Source organism: Rutilus rutilus (assembly GCF_951802725.1).
Source record: "Rutilus rutilus genome assembly, chromosome: 10".
NCBI lineage: Eukaryota > Metazoa > Chordata > Actinopteri > Cypriniformes > Leuciscidae > Rutilus > Rutilus rutilus.
Window position 1 is genome coordinate 20,606,170 of NC_140215.1, and position 20,315 is coordinate 20,626,484.

At 36.3% G+C, this 20,315-nt stretch overlaps 1 protein-coding gene across 5 annotated transcripts in view; it reads left to right on the forward strand.

Annotated features, from left to right (window-relative positions):
* lmo7a (LIM domain 7a) overlaps positions 1-20,315 on the forward strand; it is a 55,886-nt gene that overhangs the window by 8,966 nt on the left and 26,605 nt on the right. For all 5 annotated transcript variants that reach the window (XM_084420516.1, XM_084420514.1, XM_084420515.1 and 2 more), the window contains 5 exons: positions 5,304-5,373; positions 8,375-8,481; positions 18,439-18,469; positions 19,091-19,204; positions 19,790-19,985. In XM_084420516.1, coding sequence (XP_084276642.1) covers positions 5,304-5,373; positions 8,375-8,481; positions 18,439-18,469; positions 19,091-19,204; positions 19,790-19,985 — 518 coding nt within the window. The remainder of the gene's footprint in view (positions 1-5,303; positions 5,374-8,374; positions 8,482-18,438; positions 18,470-19,090; positions 19,205-19,789; positions 19,986-20,315) is intronic.

The window sequence follows — 20,315 nt, forward strand, 5'->3', positions numbered from 1 at the left end:
GTAACTTTCAATACTTATTTGAAAAAGTAACTTGTAATTTACTTGTAACTTGTAAGTAATGTGTTAAGCTGCGGTCACACTGGACTTTTTTATAAACATGAATTCAACTAATAACAAATAGTAATGCATTCAAAATATACAATCTACTCGAACTGAACTTTGGAACTCAGTGAAATGCGAATCTTTTCTCATGAGCTTGCGTTTGCGGTCTGATGCATTCGTATGCGTATGAGTGAAAGTCAATTGAACGAAAAGTGTAGTGTGACCGCCCCTTTATTTTACTAGTTACTTGAAAAAAGTAATCTAATTACTTAACTCGCATTACTTGTAATGCATCACCGTCGAGACTCTGCTGAAGTAACCATTTAGCCTGCTTCTACAAGACTTTGAGCTCTTTTATCACTCATGTTTTACTGGACTCATACATGTGCGTTCTGCATTGCAAATGAAATGCAGTACCAGGTAAGTTACCAAGCAAGTTTACATCATAAAAGCCAAACATATGGAGCTCAAAATGGTATAGTTTACAAATCATGCAGCATAGTAAAATTGTTGGAGGTCTTAACATAGTATTGTGCAAGGAACCGTGTAAAAATAAGTCTTTATTAATCAAAAATCTGCCAAAAGTTGCAAAATGTGGTTAGAGGCACATTTTTCCAGTGAGCCTGTTGGAGCTATCCCTTTAACTACTTTTCTATAATGCACTGAAACAATATTTTACCTGTTGGCTGAAATGTGATGCAAACTAACACTACCTGAACTTTCATTTGGAATTTGCATCTAATGCCAGCTGCATGTAATTTAACGTGCATGATGCCTTGCAGCTATTTTTAAAACAAATAATTTGTACCCCGCTGTCACAATCAGGACTCTTCCATCCCAGGAAGCATTAGTAAGCCCAGCAGAGGAAAACAACATGGATGGCAGAGCATTTAAAAGGACAGCTACACTGTAAAAACAAACCTATAGAATCTACCCAATAAAATTGAGGTAACAATTTGCACTCACTTTGTTTGGGTAGATTTCAACCCAAATTTTTGAATAAAGAGTACCTACATTTAATGGCTATGACATACTAAACAAAATTAGGTAAAGTCTACCTAATAATTCTCAATACATTACACAACTAATTACTGAGTAATAATTACTCTATTGTTAGCAGGCAAAAGTCCATCTACTAAATTTGTATTAATAATAATAATAAGTCAATAGAAATAATTAAACATTACTTATTCAGAGATGGTTAAATTTACCTAAAAATGGCCAGACACAGGATATTTCATCTATTACTTTTTTATTGACCAAAAAACTAACATTTCAAACTAACAAAGGAACTACAAAAGAGCCCTCTTACATTCATATAACATACAACTTCTTCAACACTTTCCATTTAAAAATAATGGGAAGTCAGAATATACATTAAAAGCAACAGTCTTAAATCTCTCTCACATTTTGTTATTTCAAACAGATCTCATTTACCTTAATGGACTGACATGTAATATGGATAACAAACATAAAATTTGTTATAAACTTAACACAAATTAATGTAGGTAAAAAAATAACCATTATTCATCACCAATTTTAAGCAACATACAACTTAATTTCACTCACGTGATAACACTTTACAATAAGGTTTCATTAGTTAAATGGTTATTCACCCAAAACTTTTAAATTCTGTCATCATTTAGGCTACCTTCATGTCGTTCCAAACCGTAAGACTTACGTTCACAAATAAAGATCTTTTTGATGAAATCTGAGAGATTTCTGACCCTCCATTTGCAGTCTACACAACTACTGTACCACTTTGAAGCTTCAAAAAGTTCATAAAGAGATCGTAAAACTAATCCTTATGAATTAAGTGGTTTAGCGCAAATGTTCTGAAGAAAGACAATCACTTTATATGATGGACAGATTAAATGTAGTCTTTTATTCACATATAAACATTCATCAACTCAACATCAGTTGTGGTAAACGGAAGCTCAAACATGTTCCCTTGATGTGCGAGAATCAATGAGGTTCATTCTCGTACACGTTTGAGCTTAAGCAAGAACCAATGAGCTTCTATTTGTTCGCTGAACAATGTTTATGTGAATAAAAGCCTAAATTTAATATGTTTATCATAAAAAGGATCGTCTCTCTTCAGAAAATTTGAACTAAACCACTTCATTCATATGGATTCGTTTAACAATATCTTCATGAACTTTTTGAAGAGTCAATGGAGTGGTTGTAGACTCAATGGAGGGAGAGAAATCTCTCAGATTTCATTTAAAATATCTTTATTTGTGTTCTGAAGATAAAAGAAGGTCTTACAGGTTTGAAACGACATGAAGGCGAGTAATTAATGACAACTTTAATTTTTGGGTGAACTATCACTTTAACTACTTTAGTTAACATGAACGAAGAATGAACAACACTTCTACAGCATTTATTAATCTTAGTTCATGTTAATTTCAGCATTTATCAATTAATTATTATTATAAAAAGTTGTTAACATTATAATGCACTGTGAACTAATATGAACAATGAACGACTGTAGATTAGTAAAGATTAATACTGTATTGCTCATTAATAGTCCATCTTAATTAATGCATTAACTAATGTTAACAAATGAAACCTTATTGTAAAGTTTTACCACTTACGTTATAAAACTTCTTCAACACTTCCCATTCAAAATAAACGCCTTCATGGGATGGATGAAACAGTCTGTGGCTGAACTTTCTTCTTGCACGGTCTTCAAATGTTTTCATAAAGATCTTTCTGTGGAAGAAAAAGAAAGTAAGAAATGTTTTAATTATACATTTTTGATTATAGATTTAATCCAGACATAAATTAACTGCATTTAGGCTTAAATCACTGTAAGCTGCATCTTGCTTAAAAAAAACAACAACAACACTGCTATTGCATGATGCATAATTACATCTGCATGATGCAAAATCAAAAGAGGAGAGCAGCAGTTAAAGCTAGGTGATATGCTAGCATAATATGTGAACAATTTTGTGTACGTTAAATGAGGATATGGATAACGAATTAAGCACATTGCGAACCCAAGCGAAAACATGCACAAATTGCCCAAATATATTAAAATAACTATATTAAGTAATTTGTAAAATAATGCCTATTATTAACACAAAACCGTTTTTGACATAAGTGAAAGAACCCAACATAAATGCACACAATTATCATATCTCCGTAAAAAATAACAATAATAAAAGTACATTATGATTTGATCCCTTCTAACACAGAGATCATCATATAAATGCAAGGAAACCTTAAAATTAATTATCCAGCAAACCACAAACAGTTTTACTCTGCCTTGATCGCCTAACGTTACCCTGTCATCAGGACGTCAACTCGTCAACGTCTCTCTCTGTCAAACACACAGATGCAATGCGCGCTGCTCTTTGTTCACTAATTTTAGCCATGTACATAACACTAATAATCTACTCATGAATGTAGATTTTTACTCGCATTTGCAGGTGTATATGACCCTGGAACTACGCGAAATCGACCATCCTCAGCTATGGTTGTGGCGCCGCGCCGACAAGATAACAGAAGCGAGCACATTACAAATCTTTTGGTAGGCTACAGTAAATCTTACCATTAAATAAGTTAACATATGCGTTATGTTATATCAACACGATAAACAACAACAATAACAAACAAAACTTTCCTTGAGCTCAAAGCTTCGTGGTCCCGCTAGAAGACGTTGAATTTGAATTCCGTGATTCCCGCCTGGACGTTGAAGTTGGCGCATGTGCAATTTGCGACCACTGAACCAATAATTTGGGGTATGTTTTACTCATTATTTTAAGGTTGCCGATATTACTGTTAAAAAATAGGTAGTGTAGTTAGAATGTACCCATTTTAATATATTTTTCTTGCTAACTAATATACTTAAGTAAAATATATATGATTTGCACAGGTTGAATTTAACACCCTCCTGCATAATTTTTTACAGTGTAGGAAGAGGTGTTCCATAGTGCCAGCTACTCTAGCCGGGTTCAGAAACCTGAGCAGAGGACAGGCACACGGGGAGAAGCAGCTCTCGGGCCTCTTGTGCTGTTTATGTAAAGGGAACATTGGGTCGGTGGACTGGGCGTGACATGCTGCAAGCTCAGGGATTTCAGCACATTTCTGAACCTGACTGGATGGTTTTGGGGCAGTGCGTGGGCCGGTTTGACACGCTGGTGTCAGTCGAATGACTCAGCAGACTAATTACCACAGTCCAGTGCAAAATGTCATCGTCCTGCTCCTGCACTCTTATGCTGCCTGCTTACAGTCTGTATACCGAGCCATTAGCTTTGCTATTTCCACATGAGCTAACAAAAGCCTACATTACCTGAGGACACTGTCACTCTGGATTTCACGTCTAAACAAAGAGTCCTGTGAAACTACTGCTGGGGCTGGCACAGCAAAGGCTTGACTTTAGCTTAAAGAGTGTGCAAATACTTCTTAGATGTGTGAATGGGTAGATGTGTTTTAGTGATTACAGACAGAGAATAAATGGGCAACACTACATATTCTTTAGATACTGTATCTATACTTTAAAAAAAAAAATAATAATTTGGGCCACCAATCTAATTTTAAAAAGCTTTGTGTATCTCTAGTTCCGTATATTAGTATATAGATGCTGGTGTTTAAAAAGTCATTTATTTTAAACAGGTGCACACATCTCTGACTTTGTTACCATGTTATGACCCGACTTTTTGCATGCCGCTGCTTCATTAACCAATCAGATTCTACATTTGAATTACCTTTAATTGTAAATGTTACTGTTAAATTTAGCATTCAACCAATCACATATTTACATTATTTTGTTATTCTTTGCATGTTATTAAATACACTACATGATATTGATTCTAAAGCCTGTATTGACCTGTAACAAAAATGACAGCTATGTTATTCCCTTAAAGTTTTTACCCAAAATGAAAATCCTGTAATTTTTTACTTAGTTGACTTTTTCTTCTACCACAGAAAGAACTGCGCATCACTAAATGAGAGAAAATACAATGAGACATGTCATAAAAATGTTAATGACTGCCTCTCCCTTTAATGCACATCATTTCATGCTCACCACTCATTACTGTGTATTTCCCCAAACCAGTTTTACACACAAAACTAGACTTACTTGGAGGCTTTTGACTGATGTCTGTTTCCACAGAGAGCTGTTGGTGTTTTTTCACGGCATTAGATGGCTTTGTAAACTGAAGCCAGATGGTCAGAAGTAAAGAAAGCCATAAACTGGCAACTGACACGCAATGTAATTGTTTGTGTTGACTTTTGTTCGGCTCTTCTTTTTCTAGACTGATCAACAATATCAAGCCTGGCATTATCAAGAAATTAAACCGATTATCCACACCTATTGCTGGCTTGGTAAGTTGTTGTTGTTTGTTCTTTGACATGCATACAGGATTTTTGCTGTAGTATTCCATCCTGATAAGAACTTTAACTCTTAAAAAGAAGTTTGATTGATTTACTAAATGGTTGACATGTACATGGGTATTTAGCGTGAATTGCAAAAAGTTGATTTACTTCTTCCTGTTATTTAATAGAAATCATTTGTCACCATTTTCCAAACAGGAAGCATTGCAATTTTCTATTATGAACGATCCATACACATGCATGTAGAGAAGGGGAAATTAGATTTTGAAATAATATAATATATTACTTGGACAGTACAAAAACCTATGCTCTATGTTCTTGCTATGGTCTATGCTCTTGCTTTTTAATGCAAGAGCATAGACAAGTGGCATATGGGCCTGAATTAAGCTGTTTTTATGTAAACTTTTTGGCCTAATCAATGCAAAACATGCTAATTTATTTCCTATTGCCCTTTAAAACTCTTGACCCAGGTAAGCTTAGATAAGCATCTGCATGTCCAACAGCATCACAGCGGTATTTCCATAAAATGCTTCCAACCCCAAAACCTATCGAGCACAGCCTAAACTCACAATTGAGGGCTTACATGGCACGGGCTAAGCAAAGGCATGCAAAGAAAAACACATAGTTTGGAGTATATTTTAGTTTTGCTAAATACTGCTGAGCCTGTAAAGTTTGTCCATAAGAGAGCTGTTTCTGAGTTACCAGCAAACCGTAAGTTGCAAAAGAACATAATGCACTTATCCAACAATGTTTATGACTGATGAAAGATTTTTTTCCACAGAATGAAAGGCTCATTCAAGCATCTGAAATCTTCCCAGTACTATTATTGTTCCTTCTGGCTGCTTGGCTTTTGCTAGATGCAGTTTTATTCTAATACTGAGGTTTTATATTTTGTTAAATCAAGGCTCATTAGTGCAAGAGTGGAAATCTCTGGTTTTGTGGACGGTGTAGCGACCCTGGCTTTGGATCACTAAACTCTACTCAAGGTTTGGCTTTGGTTGATCTTTGGATCACTTTCCCATAGTTCCATCAAATCCGGAGCCGTGGTTTACCCTTGTGTTTCCCCGGATAGCTGATCCTCCTTTTAACAATTTGAAGAGAGGAAGCCTACTCTTGTGTGGCACGCTGGTCGGCCACATTAGAAAAGTCATTCTGGCAGGGCTTTGGACTGAGGTTTAGATGACTCTGTAGAGCACAGCCCTTCATAAACCCCCCTATAATTGAGCTGGATGGATATATTTGCAATGAGTCTCACCACTGTGAAAAGAGAATTGGCAGAACTAATTATTTGAATAGGATTTTCCACAGGCCACCAGGCTTGTTTGCTCTTAAAAGTGTGCATTTAAGCAGTTATATTTTATTATTTACTTTAATTGAACCAATAATGTCTAAGTGTTGTAATTGTAATTCCGTTTAGCATTATTGTCTATTCACTTAATAGTTTACTGAAAACAACATGATTCATATGAGAGCTTTATCTTTAACTTTAGCATACCTCAGATTACATACATATCACCAGTAATGCCTGTGCAACAAACCAACAACCTGCAGTTGCAAAAAAAGTGTTTGGCGGTAAGCTTGATAGTTTTTTTTTTTTTTTTTTTTTTTGATGGTTGTAATCGCTGAATGAGTATTTCTGACAGGATTACTGTATGTGCACTGGCTGTAAAGTTAGAGATTCATTATGTCACTGTCCCAAAGCTGTCTGTGCAAAATTATTAAAACATATTAGTGTTTTAACCAACATGTCCTGTTGAGGAATTGTAGGTCATTTAAAATTCCAAGTAAAGGTTAAACATGTAATAGTCTGTTTGTTCCTAACCACCTGCTTCAAGACATTTAGCATTCAGGTAAACAGGTGACTAGTTGGACCTTTTCACATCTCAGATATTTTACATAAATCTAGGTTAAAGGTTAAGGACACTGATCAAGCTGTTGGAGTGTGAGAATTTGGTTGAGGAACAGAACAAACAATAAGAGACGTCTTGATGTTGACATTCATTTTCTGTGTGGTGTATCTCATTTGTCACCTTTAAACACAGATAAAACGTACTTCAACTGACCCTTTGACTCCCACACACAGGGTCAGGGTGAGACCTTTGACCTTGCACCTCGGGAAAGGATCTAAACAGCAGGCGAGGAGGTGATTCAGAAGTAGAGCTCCTCATTGCCATCTGCTAATAAGCATGTTTGCTGTTTAAATATAGGCCAAAGCACCCTGTAATTATTTCTGAGCAAGCGGGAAAGCAGGAAAGGGTGGGCTGCACGCTCTGAACTATGATCCAGATGGTTGATCAAGTCTAATTGAAATAATGTCATAACACGACTTCAGTACCATGATAGTCTACATTTCTCAACATACCAGATGTGTATGTGAATGAACAGACACGATCTTTAGTTTGCTTAATATTAAAAGCATTTCCTGACCCACCCACCAAGCAATTTTAACAGTTGCTTGGGGGGGAAATACTTTGTCGTTTCTGTCACCTGTGTTTCATGGCAACCTCGTCTCCAAAATAATCCACCGCCCTGAAGATTCCTCAAATATTCTGCTGAGAGATTTGTGTGGCGGTTTCTGGGTGTGAAAAGTGAGAGTATGCTTGAGTTTATGTTTGTGCACATGCAGGTATGTGTTTGGGTTAGTCTAGAGCGAATGAAAAGAAAGTGCGTGTGTGTGTTTGTGTGACTGCAGTACATGTGTGGGGGGAGGGTACTAGTGGCTTTGACACTCTCTGTCATACTTTTGCACCGCCCCGAGGCCAAACTCCTGCTCTCACAGGTACAGTCACAGGTCAATCAGTGATATCCTGCCTTTATTCTTTGCTCTTGTGGTGTCACTTTTTATTTGCCACCTGCCCTCTTTCGTCTCCTCCCACTGCTTCAGCTTACTGGACTGAACTTTGGAAGCAATGATTTCTGGACTGTGTGTGCCAAAGATTCCCATATGAGTGCTGTCTAACTCAGAAGGTGGACACATATTCTCTGTCGACAGGACAACATCAACCTCTTCCTAAAAGCCTGTTCAAAGTTTGGACTAAAAGAGGCCCAGCTTTTCCACCCAGGAGACCTGCAAGACTTTTCCACACGTGTGACTGTCAAGTAAGTTTTGGTTTTCTCAACTTACAATGTTCGGTAATAAACTTGACCTTCCGCCAATGTGAAAATAGCTGTGGTTTTGCTATAACAGAATGTGTCCAACCACTGTTTATGGCTCACTAGATGGTGATTTTGGCAGATCTTATTGTCCTCTGGTCTCATATCCACATATTTTTGTAAAACAGGCTTGTATTACTAAACCAGTCATTTAAATTCAACTGAGCCAGTATGAAACTGAATGTGAATGGCTATTTTAAAAAGATTCATGGGCACGTTGTTGACATAATAGCTTTATAACATTTATCATACAGTCATGCCTGGCTTGTATGAATATGTCTTGTTTGTGATAAAAATCATGAATTAGCTTTGCGCTCTTTGTCAGGTGAGAAATTAAAGTTAGAGTAGAGCCAATAAATAAAGAAGAGCAGAGGTGAGTTGCAATGAAACTGTAATCTGATTCTTAAAAAGGCAGAATCACCCTCATGAGTGAAGCATAAACTCTCACTATCACTGAAACACAAGCTGACAATTGGCCTGTGTATGTGTAAATTCGAGATGAAGAGAGATTAAAAACTCTGTGTGTGTGCGCCCTGGGTAAATTTGCCACTTGCAGGTGTTTATGTCTTGTGCATGCTGTAATCATTCTATATTGTTGTAGTTTCAGTGTTTCGGATCAGCCCATGTCTGTGAAAAGGGTGGGAAAACATGGCATGTTGATCAACCTGTTCAGTATTATCACAGGCGTGTCTTTGGGAGGTAGTGACGTTGTGAGATCTGTCAGTCCAGCTTTGACATGTTCATCACCGCAAGCACTTTAATATTTGTGAACAAAAACACAAGAAGTCCTATGCTATTATATTTTCATGGTGACTTAAATGAACTAGAACGTTTCAGAATTCATTGCAACAGTTCACAGAAAAATAATTATTCTGTCATCATTTACTTACCCTCATGTCATTCAAAACATGACTTTATAGTCTATGAAGCACAGAAGGAGAAATGTTGATAAATGTGCTGGTTGTTTTTTTACCCAATGAAGTTGCGTTGAATAGGGACTGAAGCTGTCAAGCTTCAGAAAAAGGAAGTAAAAGCACCATAAAAGTATAATAAAAGTAGTTTGTTTGACTTGTGTGCTATTTTCCAAATCTTCTGAAGTCATTTAATAGCTGTGACTAACAGATCAATTGTTTACTGACAATCTTTGCTGTGAGTGGATTGTTATCTAGATCATTGAGTCAGTGAGTTGAACTTGAAAAGTTTAATTGGATCAGTTCAATTTGTAAATTTTTTTTTTTTTTTAAATCGGCCTTTTATGATTTGTTTAATCAAATTCACTGAAAAGATAGGTTCTTTTGTGAATTGGCAATCACTATTACTCTCATAAGCTCTCATGAATTCTCATAACCTTGCCAATGAGAGTTTGGGCGAATGTCAAGTTTTTCAGTGAATAATGGCTTATAGTTGGTGTGTTCCACTCACAAATCATACGATGTCAAGACTTAAAAATAAATAAATAGCACAAGTCATGTAAACCACATTCATTTATGTTGCTTGTGCTTTATGGTGCTTTTTATGGTGAGCTTCAGTTATCATTCACTTTATTTAAAAAAGTTCTGATGATATTCTTCCAAAAATTCACCTTATGTGTTTTTGGCACAGATTTACAAGTTTGGAACAACATTAAAAATATATAATTTGGGGTGACCTAATTATTTAGTGGACTGTCTGCAAATGATTCTTGTTCTTTTCCTGTGTTTTCCGATAGTTGATCCTTTTGTGAGCTTCATTTGACTAGGTGTGTTCAGCTCTGGCTTGAACTGGTCCAGCACAAAATGTGTATTGGGGCATTGTGACATATCATAGCTGAATTACGTCACATACAAATTAGTAACGATTCAAATATGTGAAATCAACCTGCCCATATTGATAAGACTGCTTTGAATAGGGCAAGGGGAGGGCTTTATGTTTCTGCCCATCCTGTCATTGTTACCTCAGCAAAAGTGACAGTGCTGTCAGACACTAACCTGTGGGCCGAGATTAAACAAAGCATGCCTTGCTGCATGACGGTTACCATGCCACACCCTTACTGCCATGGAAACTGTTCAGAGGCTCTGATTAAACAGGACTCATCCAATCCCTATAGGCTATAATTATAATCACTTATGCCACTTATGTCTGGGGGTGTGTGTCTGTGAGCATGAAGTGAGGGTTTATCTGCGTCCACTGTCAGGTATTTGTCGGAGGAGTTCCAGGGATCCTAATTTTAGAATTGAAAGGTCACTTTTCGACACTAGATGAAGTGCAGCAGTGATATGATTCCTGACTGTTACTATTTTTAGCTTGTTTTCTCCTTCATTCTCCTGGTGTAACTTTACATCCTTCAGAAACATGTTTGTGTTTACATCAAGAACACAACAAGAAGGCTACCATTTTGGCTTGTATTTTCTGTTCCGGGTTTGTGTAGACCATGCAATTTGCATATACTAACTGTAAGCTGGCCAAGAATTAGACTACACCCTATCAGCACTGTCCAACACCGATATATGGTAGGGCTTATTTTTAAATGTTTTTACAACGACCCCTGCCAAATCATTCTAGGAAATGCATTTTTTGTGTGTTCTGAAACGGTACATACAAGCAGTAAACCATCTGTAATGTGAGGGCAGAGTTTGCACGCCACATTACAGTTTTCAGATCTCTCACACTGATCTGAGGTTTATTGCCCTTGTGGAGTTTGATGGCGACTGTTCACAGTCACACAGAAGGCAACGTGAGCAGATATTGCAGCCTGTTGCTGGCAGGCTTGCGATAAGCAGGGCCTACATTCATTATTACTCATCAGTCCATGAAAAGCAAGGGTCTCGGAGAGGGAAACAACTCGAGGTCTTCTGTCCCACTGGCAGCCTCTTCCAGCATGACAGCTGCTCAGTTTGATGGCCTGTTTACATGTGCCAATAAACACGATCAACATTGCTTTACTTTTACACACAGACAGACAGATATAGATATAGATATAGATATAGATATAGATACATGCACACAAACGCAGCCATGCTGATATAGAGCCATATTGCACTCTTGCTCGTGTGATATCATATTGCATGTGTGTGAACAAGAAATAATTAATCATTTTAGTATTTATTTTTAAATGTTAACATCCTTTGGTTTAGTAACAATGTTATTGAAATATCATTGAGATACTGTTAAAGTTTTTATTAATAATTAATAAATTATTATTACGGATGCACAAATACCACTTTTTCCAGAATGAGTCTGATACTGATACTTTCATTTTTGGTACTCGCTGATACCGAGTATCGTTAGCTGTTTTTTTTCATTTTTTCAATTTTATTTAGTAAGAGTTAGTTGTAATCCAACTAAGCGATCAGCAATCAAGCGCATGCAACAGAAGTGTGCATGCTCTCTTTGCTATTGACAACTTCTCAGTGTTGTCTGTGAGAAATGGATTGTGCATCTATCAATACACTTAGCCTGCTTCACTTATCAGCTCGTGCACAGCAGGTATACGTAAATATTTGTTTAATATTCTTTTAGTTAGATGCATTCATAGACATCTTTTATCTCTTGATATCTCCATGTCTCTGTTTGTTCTGTTGTCTGTTTCTTTGTCTGGACAAAAACACTGCACACACAATGCGTTGTATCAGTTATTGATATAAGAGCATTTTAATGATTTTGAGTACACAAGCACAGTATTAGGACCGATGGACAAGGCATTTGTTGGTAGATGAAAACTATGACTAGTGGTGAATCATAGTTTAGAAGGTTTCATTTCCTTGTCATTGTAGATGGTGAAATCTCGGTAGCTGTGTGAACTTTGTTTCTATGTTTTATTATTGTCTCGTCCAGGGAACATATTGCCATGTTACTAGCACTTACAAAATGTTAATGATAAAGAATTTTATCTCTTCCTGCATTCCAGTAGTTTATAGAGTTGTGCATTTGAACTGATTAAGAGTCTTGATAGCACTTCACTTTTCAGTTTCAAACCGTATTAATAATTATGGACAATCATCAGTTATTGACTTTAAGAGAAGCCATACATTGCTCCAAATAAGAGAGCCAAATTATTCATAAAAGAAATGTGATCACAAATGCTTTCATGTCATTAATACAAACTTCTAAAACTGTAAGAGATATTGGGACGCACGAGAGCAACGCAACCTGGCTGCTTAGATCTTATTGGTTGTTTGCTTGTCAATGGTAGCACGCTGATTTATCAAAACATCTGATAGGCTGTTTAAGATCTATGGGCGATGCGCACGCATTTGAATGAAAATAAAAACCTGCTTCAGAGGGTTTTTATAGCAGCAATACAGTGTGGCAGAGTGTGACAGTATTGTTCTTATTGACCGCAGATGCCATCATCTCATGCCCAAGCACCAAACTGTTTTAAAGCAGTTCTCCTAGTACATGCAAATGTACTCTGAGGTTGGCTGCTGGATACGTTAAGCTGGTTATTGAAAAATATTTGAAAATAGATGTGCTGAATGTTGTACTCCTCCTTATTAGATTTAAATACACTATACCGTTCATCATTATCGACAATCATCACAGCTTGATTATTGTAACTCCCTCTATTTTGGAACAAGTAATCAAATACGAATCGTCTTCAGATGGTTTAAAATGCAGCTGCCTGACTTCTGACTGGCACACCACAAATTTGATCACATCTCCACTCTATTATGCTCTTTGCATTTACTCTTGAGTTTCATTTTTTTGTATGTGCTTTTTTCACACAAAAAAATCTTTAAAGCTCTGAGTGGAATGGCTCCTGAGTATCTCTGTGATCTTTTAAATCCAAATTCAACAGTTAGATCTCTGAGGTCTTCTGAGCAAAGAGTGTTGATGGTCCCGAGATCCAGATTAAAGTCGAAGGGTGACCGTGCCTTTTCTATTGTTGGGCCGAAACTGTGGAACAGTCTTCCGTTTTCCCTCAGATGAACCTCTTCAGAATCTGAATTTAAATCCAAGTTAAAAACTTGTCTTTTTACCTAGGCTTATAACTGTCCCTAGATTATAAGGATCCACCACCTATCAGTGTTTTGGTACTCTCCTCCTCCTCATTGCATTGCGGTCTAAATTGTTTATATTTATTCTTTTGTCTTTTTTTTTAGCAAGGTTACTGTTCAACTACTGTTCAACTACTGTTGTTTTTATTGTGCTTTATGAATAAATTTAGATTGGATTTAATTTTGAATACCGTTCATAGGTTTGGGGTCAGTACGTGACATTTATAATGTTGCAAAAATTGTTTCATATAAATTCTGCTCTTTCGACATTCATTAAACAATTCTGGAAAAACCAATATTTCCACAAAAATATTAAGGAGCACGGCTGTTTTCAACATCGATAATAATAATAATAAGACAAGTTTCTTGAGCAGCAAATCATCATATTAAAGTGATTTCTGAAGGATCTTGTGACTATGAAGACTCTGGAGTATCTGAAAATACAGCTTTGCCATCACAGGAATTACATTTCTTTCAAAAACATTAAATGATCTTATCTACCACAAACTTTTGAACGGTAGTGCAAGTCTGTTTAGGTCAGTAAAAAGTACTATTGGTGGACTGTTTGTTTATATTATTTAAAAGATCCACTTTTCTACAGTGTTGTGAATTGTAATATAATGTTTTCATTATAAGTGCTGTGGTAGAATGAATGTCATTTGCTCAATGGTGTGTGGCACTGGATGGCATCAGTGGTCACTATGACAGGGACACTGGTATATTGTGAATTGCTCAATTGTCCATACCATAAGCAGACAAACAAGAGCTGCATTTGTACAACACTCGCTCATCCGACTAGTGAAAATTATTCCTTGCAGTGTTTTACTTGTGGATTATAGCTGGTGAATCGGATAAGAATGTAACAAGCCTTTTGGGAGACATTAAATCAATCACAGCCAATGCCATTTAAATGTATGTGATGTATCATAGAGCTGAGTAAAAACACAAAGAATGATTGATGCAAGCTGGCATGACTAATTAGTGGCATTCGTACATAAAACCAGGAACATTCTTTAGCCGCTGAATGTTACTAAAAAAATGGGCTGTGAGGTCTTACTCTCCCAGCTATGCACACACACACCCACTTTATAAATGAGGGGTGTTGATGTGTCATGAACCTGCCCGTCCATTGTCACTGTGTCATTTTATTGCATTTCCCAAAAGGGTTTGGCAGGCCTTTTATGGACTAAAAGTATTTCGAAATAGAGGACAGATGTACGACTTAAAAATTCCAGAAATATGCCGTGGATATTGTGTAACTGAAGGCTAGACTTGTGTCCATGTGTAAGTATTTTACATTATCTGTAGGTGATATTCTATCTCTGTTATAGACTATCCTACTTTTTCACTCACAACATCTTTGTGAGCCACTGTGGTTTGGACATTGTTTGGAGGGAAACAGCACAGTGCCATTTAGAAACTTCCATTGTGTTTTATTTTGAAATGTTCCAACTCAGTCACACATACAGAAATGGTTTGGTTTCTAGAGAGACAAATCCTAATTGTAACTCTGACTTTCCCACGGACTGGTACGATACTTATGACATTGACCTGCTCAGACAGTATATTTAGGCCCTAAAACGGTCAGAACACAGTTTTGGGGAATTTAACTTAATTTCTGAGTTCATTACACATGAATATTAAAGAATGCAGCAGGTTGATGTCGCCTTTTGTGAGAATGTAACAGTGCTAACATTATATTCTCACAAATGGTCATTAACATAAACAACATTTTTTGCCTTGGGAACAGACGGGTGATTATAATCAATTTAACGCAGTCTTGTACTTGTTTAGACACATTAGTTCGACGCATTTAAAGCCTGATGTGTGAATAGAGACCCTATTGAAAAGCATTTGTGCTCTGATTATGTCTGACAGTGTTTTGAGTAGAAAAATTTGCTGTTGTAATTGGAATGTTCCAGCCACAGTTCTCTTACTAAAGGATGGAGAACTAAGACTGGCAAGAGCGGCTGTTAAACATAAATGCACTAGTTGGATATGGGTTAGGTCACCCAAAAAAGAAAATCCCATTAATATTTATTACTCATCTGGAACACAATAGTGAATTTTTTTATAAATATTCTGCCCACTATTTTTAATAGAATGAATGAGGACAGGGGCTGTCAAGCTCCAAAATGATTTTAAAAGCACCATAAAAGTATTAGAAAAGTGGTCTGTGCTACTCATGTGCTTCACTGCATGTCTTACAATGCATATTATAGCTTTTTGTGAAGAACAAAACCAGAATTAAAAGGTAACTGACTACTTTTATGATACCTTTTCACATATACCTTTTATGGTGTCTTTGCGTCCTTTTTGATGTTTGAAAGCTTAAGTCCTGATTCATTGTAATTGCAAGGAAAAGAGGGCCAGTACATTTTTCAAAATTTCTTCTTTTGCATTTTGCAATGTTTAAGGAGTTTATGACAACATGAGAGTGAGTAAATTATAACACAGGTTTCATTTTTGGATAAACTTTCTCTTTAATCAGATTGGATCATAAATGTTGATTTTGCTGATTTGGCTTTCCCTTTCAAGATTCGTACATTCTCTCAAGAGTTTTTTTTTTTTTTTTTTTTTTTTTTAAAGGATTTGCTGATAAATAAATGCCTCATATTCATGTGAGTGAACAGCTGATCAAAATACACCCTAGAGGTTCCCAAAATAAAATAATTTCCTTCCCTCTCTTCTCACCCCAACAAAGAGTCCTTTGGCTTTTTCAGGGATCATAAATTATCATTAGGTAACAAGCATTAGAATGTTCTTGACTTTTTCTTTCTTTTTTTCAAACAGCTTTATAAATGTGGACTTTGTTCTGATGGCAGACACTGTTTTTTTTTGCAACTTTTATTGGAGCAATAAATTGCTGTTATCGTGAGCAGGGAACGCCTTCATTCAGCTAGTTGAACATGTCATACAGGTTCACCAGCTTGAAAAACACAGGTTGCTGACTAACATAATCACTCTTCAACCTCTCAGCTGTTGAACTCTTTAGCTTATGTCATAAATCTTGCATCATGGCTGTCACCGCTAAAAATGTATTTGTATTCTGAAAGTGTTTTGTTAGTATTGTAAGTAACAGTTGGACCAGTGTCACTAAAGTCCATTGGAAATTGATTGGATTGTTGTGGTTTGCTACTGCTGTGATGTCATGTGAGTTACAGGTTGTCCCGCCCTTGTGCCAGTAAACACGTCATCAGAGAGGTGTCATTGCAAGTGGGAGGGAAAGTAATTTTTAATTAAAAAATGTATTTAAAAAAATAATGACGTGCAAGGACAAATAACTTCTAATAAATACTGAAATATTCCATTAAAAAAATAAGAATTTTTTATTTTGATTTCGTGGTGACTTTAAATACTCTTGGGTCTCAAAATACTAATGTACGGTCTAGGCCTGAGCTACTGTACTATTATATTACCTATATCTCTAGGAAAATGGGGCATATGTAGATGAGGGCCACATGATGTTTACTGTACATGTTAATATCAAAACATTAAATTGTGTCATGTGATAATGAGAGTAAAAATAAGACTGTGGCAATGAGTTTTGAAAAACAGTAATGTAGGCCAAAAACATTGAATCATTATAACGGGAACAGGACCTTTGTTATTTTTGTTACGGAATAACAAAAGCAAGACAAAAGGAGTCAAATTTTGGATAGTTAGCCTGGGCCTATTTGCCTATCCTGCTGATATATGCCTTTAATATGCACTCTGGACACACACACAAAAAAGCATATTTCTCCATTCACATATCTATTTAAAAGCTTTTTTTTAAGTAATGTATTAAAAATAGTAATGATGATGAAGATAATGATTATTATTGTTGTAGTTTATATCTTAATTCCCTGCATGTATACATAGTAGTTTATTGATATGATATACTAAATTATTATTTCATTATATTGTAGTACAGTGCCCTATTTAGGCGGGCTCTTAAAGGAGAACTCCGGTCAATTTTAACATTGAGCTCATTTTTTTGTACATTTGGAGTGCTGTCAATACAGAGAACAACGACAAAAATCGGTGTTGCCTACACCGAGTTATTCTATTTTTAAAATTTGCACCCTATTGACTTCAATGGGGCAAGTAGTAAGCCTGCTTTTTAGCCTCTTAACATCCTTTAAGTGTCATTACAAGTGCACAGAAAATGTGAGTGATTCCTTCCGAGTGAACACGGGTGGATCTGACTGCAGTAGATGTTAGAGATATTAATAAAAATGAAGTTAATTCAGCCAGCGCTCATACCTTTGTTTACATCCTGTTTTCGGTGGAAGGCCATAGTAGTCGATTGTCGAGTTCACGCGCGTGATCATAGGTACTAAACCAGGAACCTCCAGTTCCGATAACTAATGGCTCAAGTATCATAATCTTTTGGTCGAAACATCAGCAAGAAATACAGTACCTCGCTTTACATGCAACAAAAGGATCTCAGGAATCTTAAGTTCAACATGCCATTGATGTTTTACATCAATGAATGTGGTATTTTTATAGTGATCCTATTTGGTTTTAACCTTAGGTGACAGTGCTCATATATAACCAGTCAAGGACAAGATTGTGACATAAAAGTAGAACATACACAGTACATATACTGTATCTTTTTTTTTTTTTTTTTGCTTGTTGCATTTATAAAATAAAATATATTGTCAATTTAGAGTGGAGCTTGTAGGGTTCTTTGGCTGTTGTTTTTCTGGTCTTTATATCTGCTGTCAACCGTCCCTATGTCGCGGTGTTTGTCAATGTGTTTGAGTGAACGTGTTTTCAGTTTGTATCCTTTTGAATAGAGCTGCTGGGAGCCGGCCTGATGGGATTGTGCTCTCACTTTCTAGCTCATTCACTAGGGCACACAGAAACCCAAAACACTGTTCTTTTATTGTCCTTTTCCCAGACTGTGAGTGATTAACCAAACACCTCTTCTCCCCTACAGACGCCAGGAGAGCAGCAGGAGGCTCAAAAATGTAAGTGCTAATGCTGAATTATTTGGGTTAATGTAAAATCGTGTTTATCCCCTAATTTGCCCTTAGTCTTTGCTTCATTCCTGTGCTGTCAAATAAAATGCTTACTTAACAGCTCACATATTGCGGTTTGGGTTTGTCTGTTTATTTCTTAAAGTATCACAGTAGCAGTATGTCATAGTAACATTTCAAGACGCTTCTAAAACTCAAGTACACTGATCAAGACATCTATTTTATATAATATAATATAATATAATATAATATAATATAATATAATATAATATAATATAATATAATATAATATAATATAATATAATATAATATAATAGGTGTCTTGTGTCGTTTTTTTATATTTTTTTTTATTATGTTTGTCCTAATTGTAAAGAATATATAACCAGTGAACTGATTTTATGCATAAAAACTAAAATGACCACTCGAGTAATTAGGAAACTTCTCAAAAAGGCCCAAGGGTATTAAAAAAAAAAAGTTTTGTGTATATAATATCTTAAAATTGTACAATGTGATTTATCTAGTTCCTGTTGATATGTCGGCATGCATGGTTTATTGACATATACAACTTTGTTGCAATATGTACTAATACAGTTGTGTTGATTTGTCTCACAGGTTCTGATCACCATATACTGGCTGGGCAGAAAGGCACATGCTGATCCTTTTTACAATGGACCTTACCTAAAACTAAAGGCTTTTGAGGAATTACTTGGCACAGCACTATATAAGGTAAGATTATGCAGTGTTTGCTGTAGTATTTACGCTTAGATGTTACTGTGTATATAGGAGTGCGTGAATATTGTGGATTCTTCTAGACTAGCGGACCATGTACAGTAAATCTCATTTTACATCTATTCTGGAATTTAAAATATCTTGCTAAGAATGCAGCATACTAGTCTCATGGTATGAAACACAGTCAGCCAATAGCAATTAATTCACCTGATTGCATTGATACTGTTGACCATTACATATTGTAAAAAATAAAATAAAAATAAAAACCTTTGAAGGGAATTTGACCGTTCTTATTCTATCCTTTTAAGTGACAAAATAATTGCCATTAAAACCTGCCATTTAAGTTTACAACTGTGCACATTTCAGTTATTGTAGTCAGAATCATCTGTGTAAAAAAAACACACAGTTTGAACACTTTCAAAAGTATGACTTTCAATGGAAAAGAGACGGCAGATTCTCACGAGCAAGACTGTGTTTATGCACTGATGGAGGCTGTATGCTGTGTTTGTTGTTTGTGTTGTTCCCTTGTGCATGCTGTGTGTCGGCCTGTCTCCCTCACACTCACACCCTTGTGCTCGACAGGCACTAGAGGATTGCACATCACTGCGGGGCAGTGCACGAAACAGTACTTGTAGAGATAGCTGGTACTCAGAGAAAGAAGAGCTCTTCCCAATACGGGCCGGACACAGGAGAGAAGACTCTCTAGACAGCCTCGACTCGCTGGGCTCCAGAACTTGCAGCACATCCTCAGACGCTACACTCAAAGGAAGCAGCGAGGGTAAGACTCTTCAATCTCTGAAGTCACTCTTGTGCATTCTAGCTTGACTTTGAGAGTCAGAGATGAGTAGTTGTATGAAAGGTGGAGGCGGATATCTCATTTTGTGTCTTTTTAAACAAAACACTCTCCACCAGTGCAAGAAAAATATGCAGTCAAGTTTAAAAACCTGACCACAGATAGCTTTGGCTGAAATGTAGTTAATTAAAGGATTAGTCCACTCCAGAATTAAAATGTCCTGATAATTTACTCACCCCCATGTCATCCAAGATGTTCATGTCTGTCTTTCTTTAGTCGAAAAGAAATGAAGGTTTTTTAGGAAAACATTCCAGG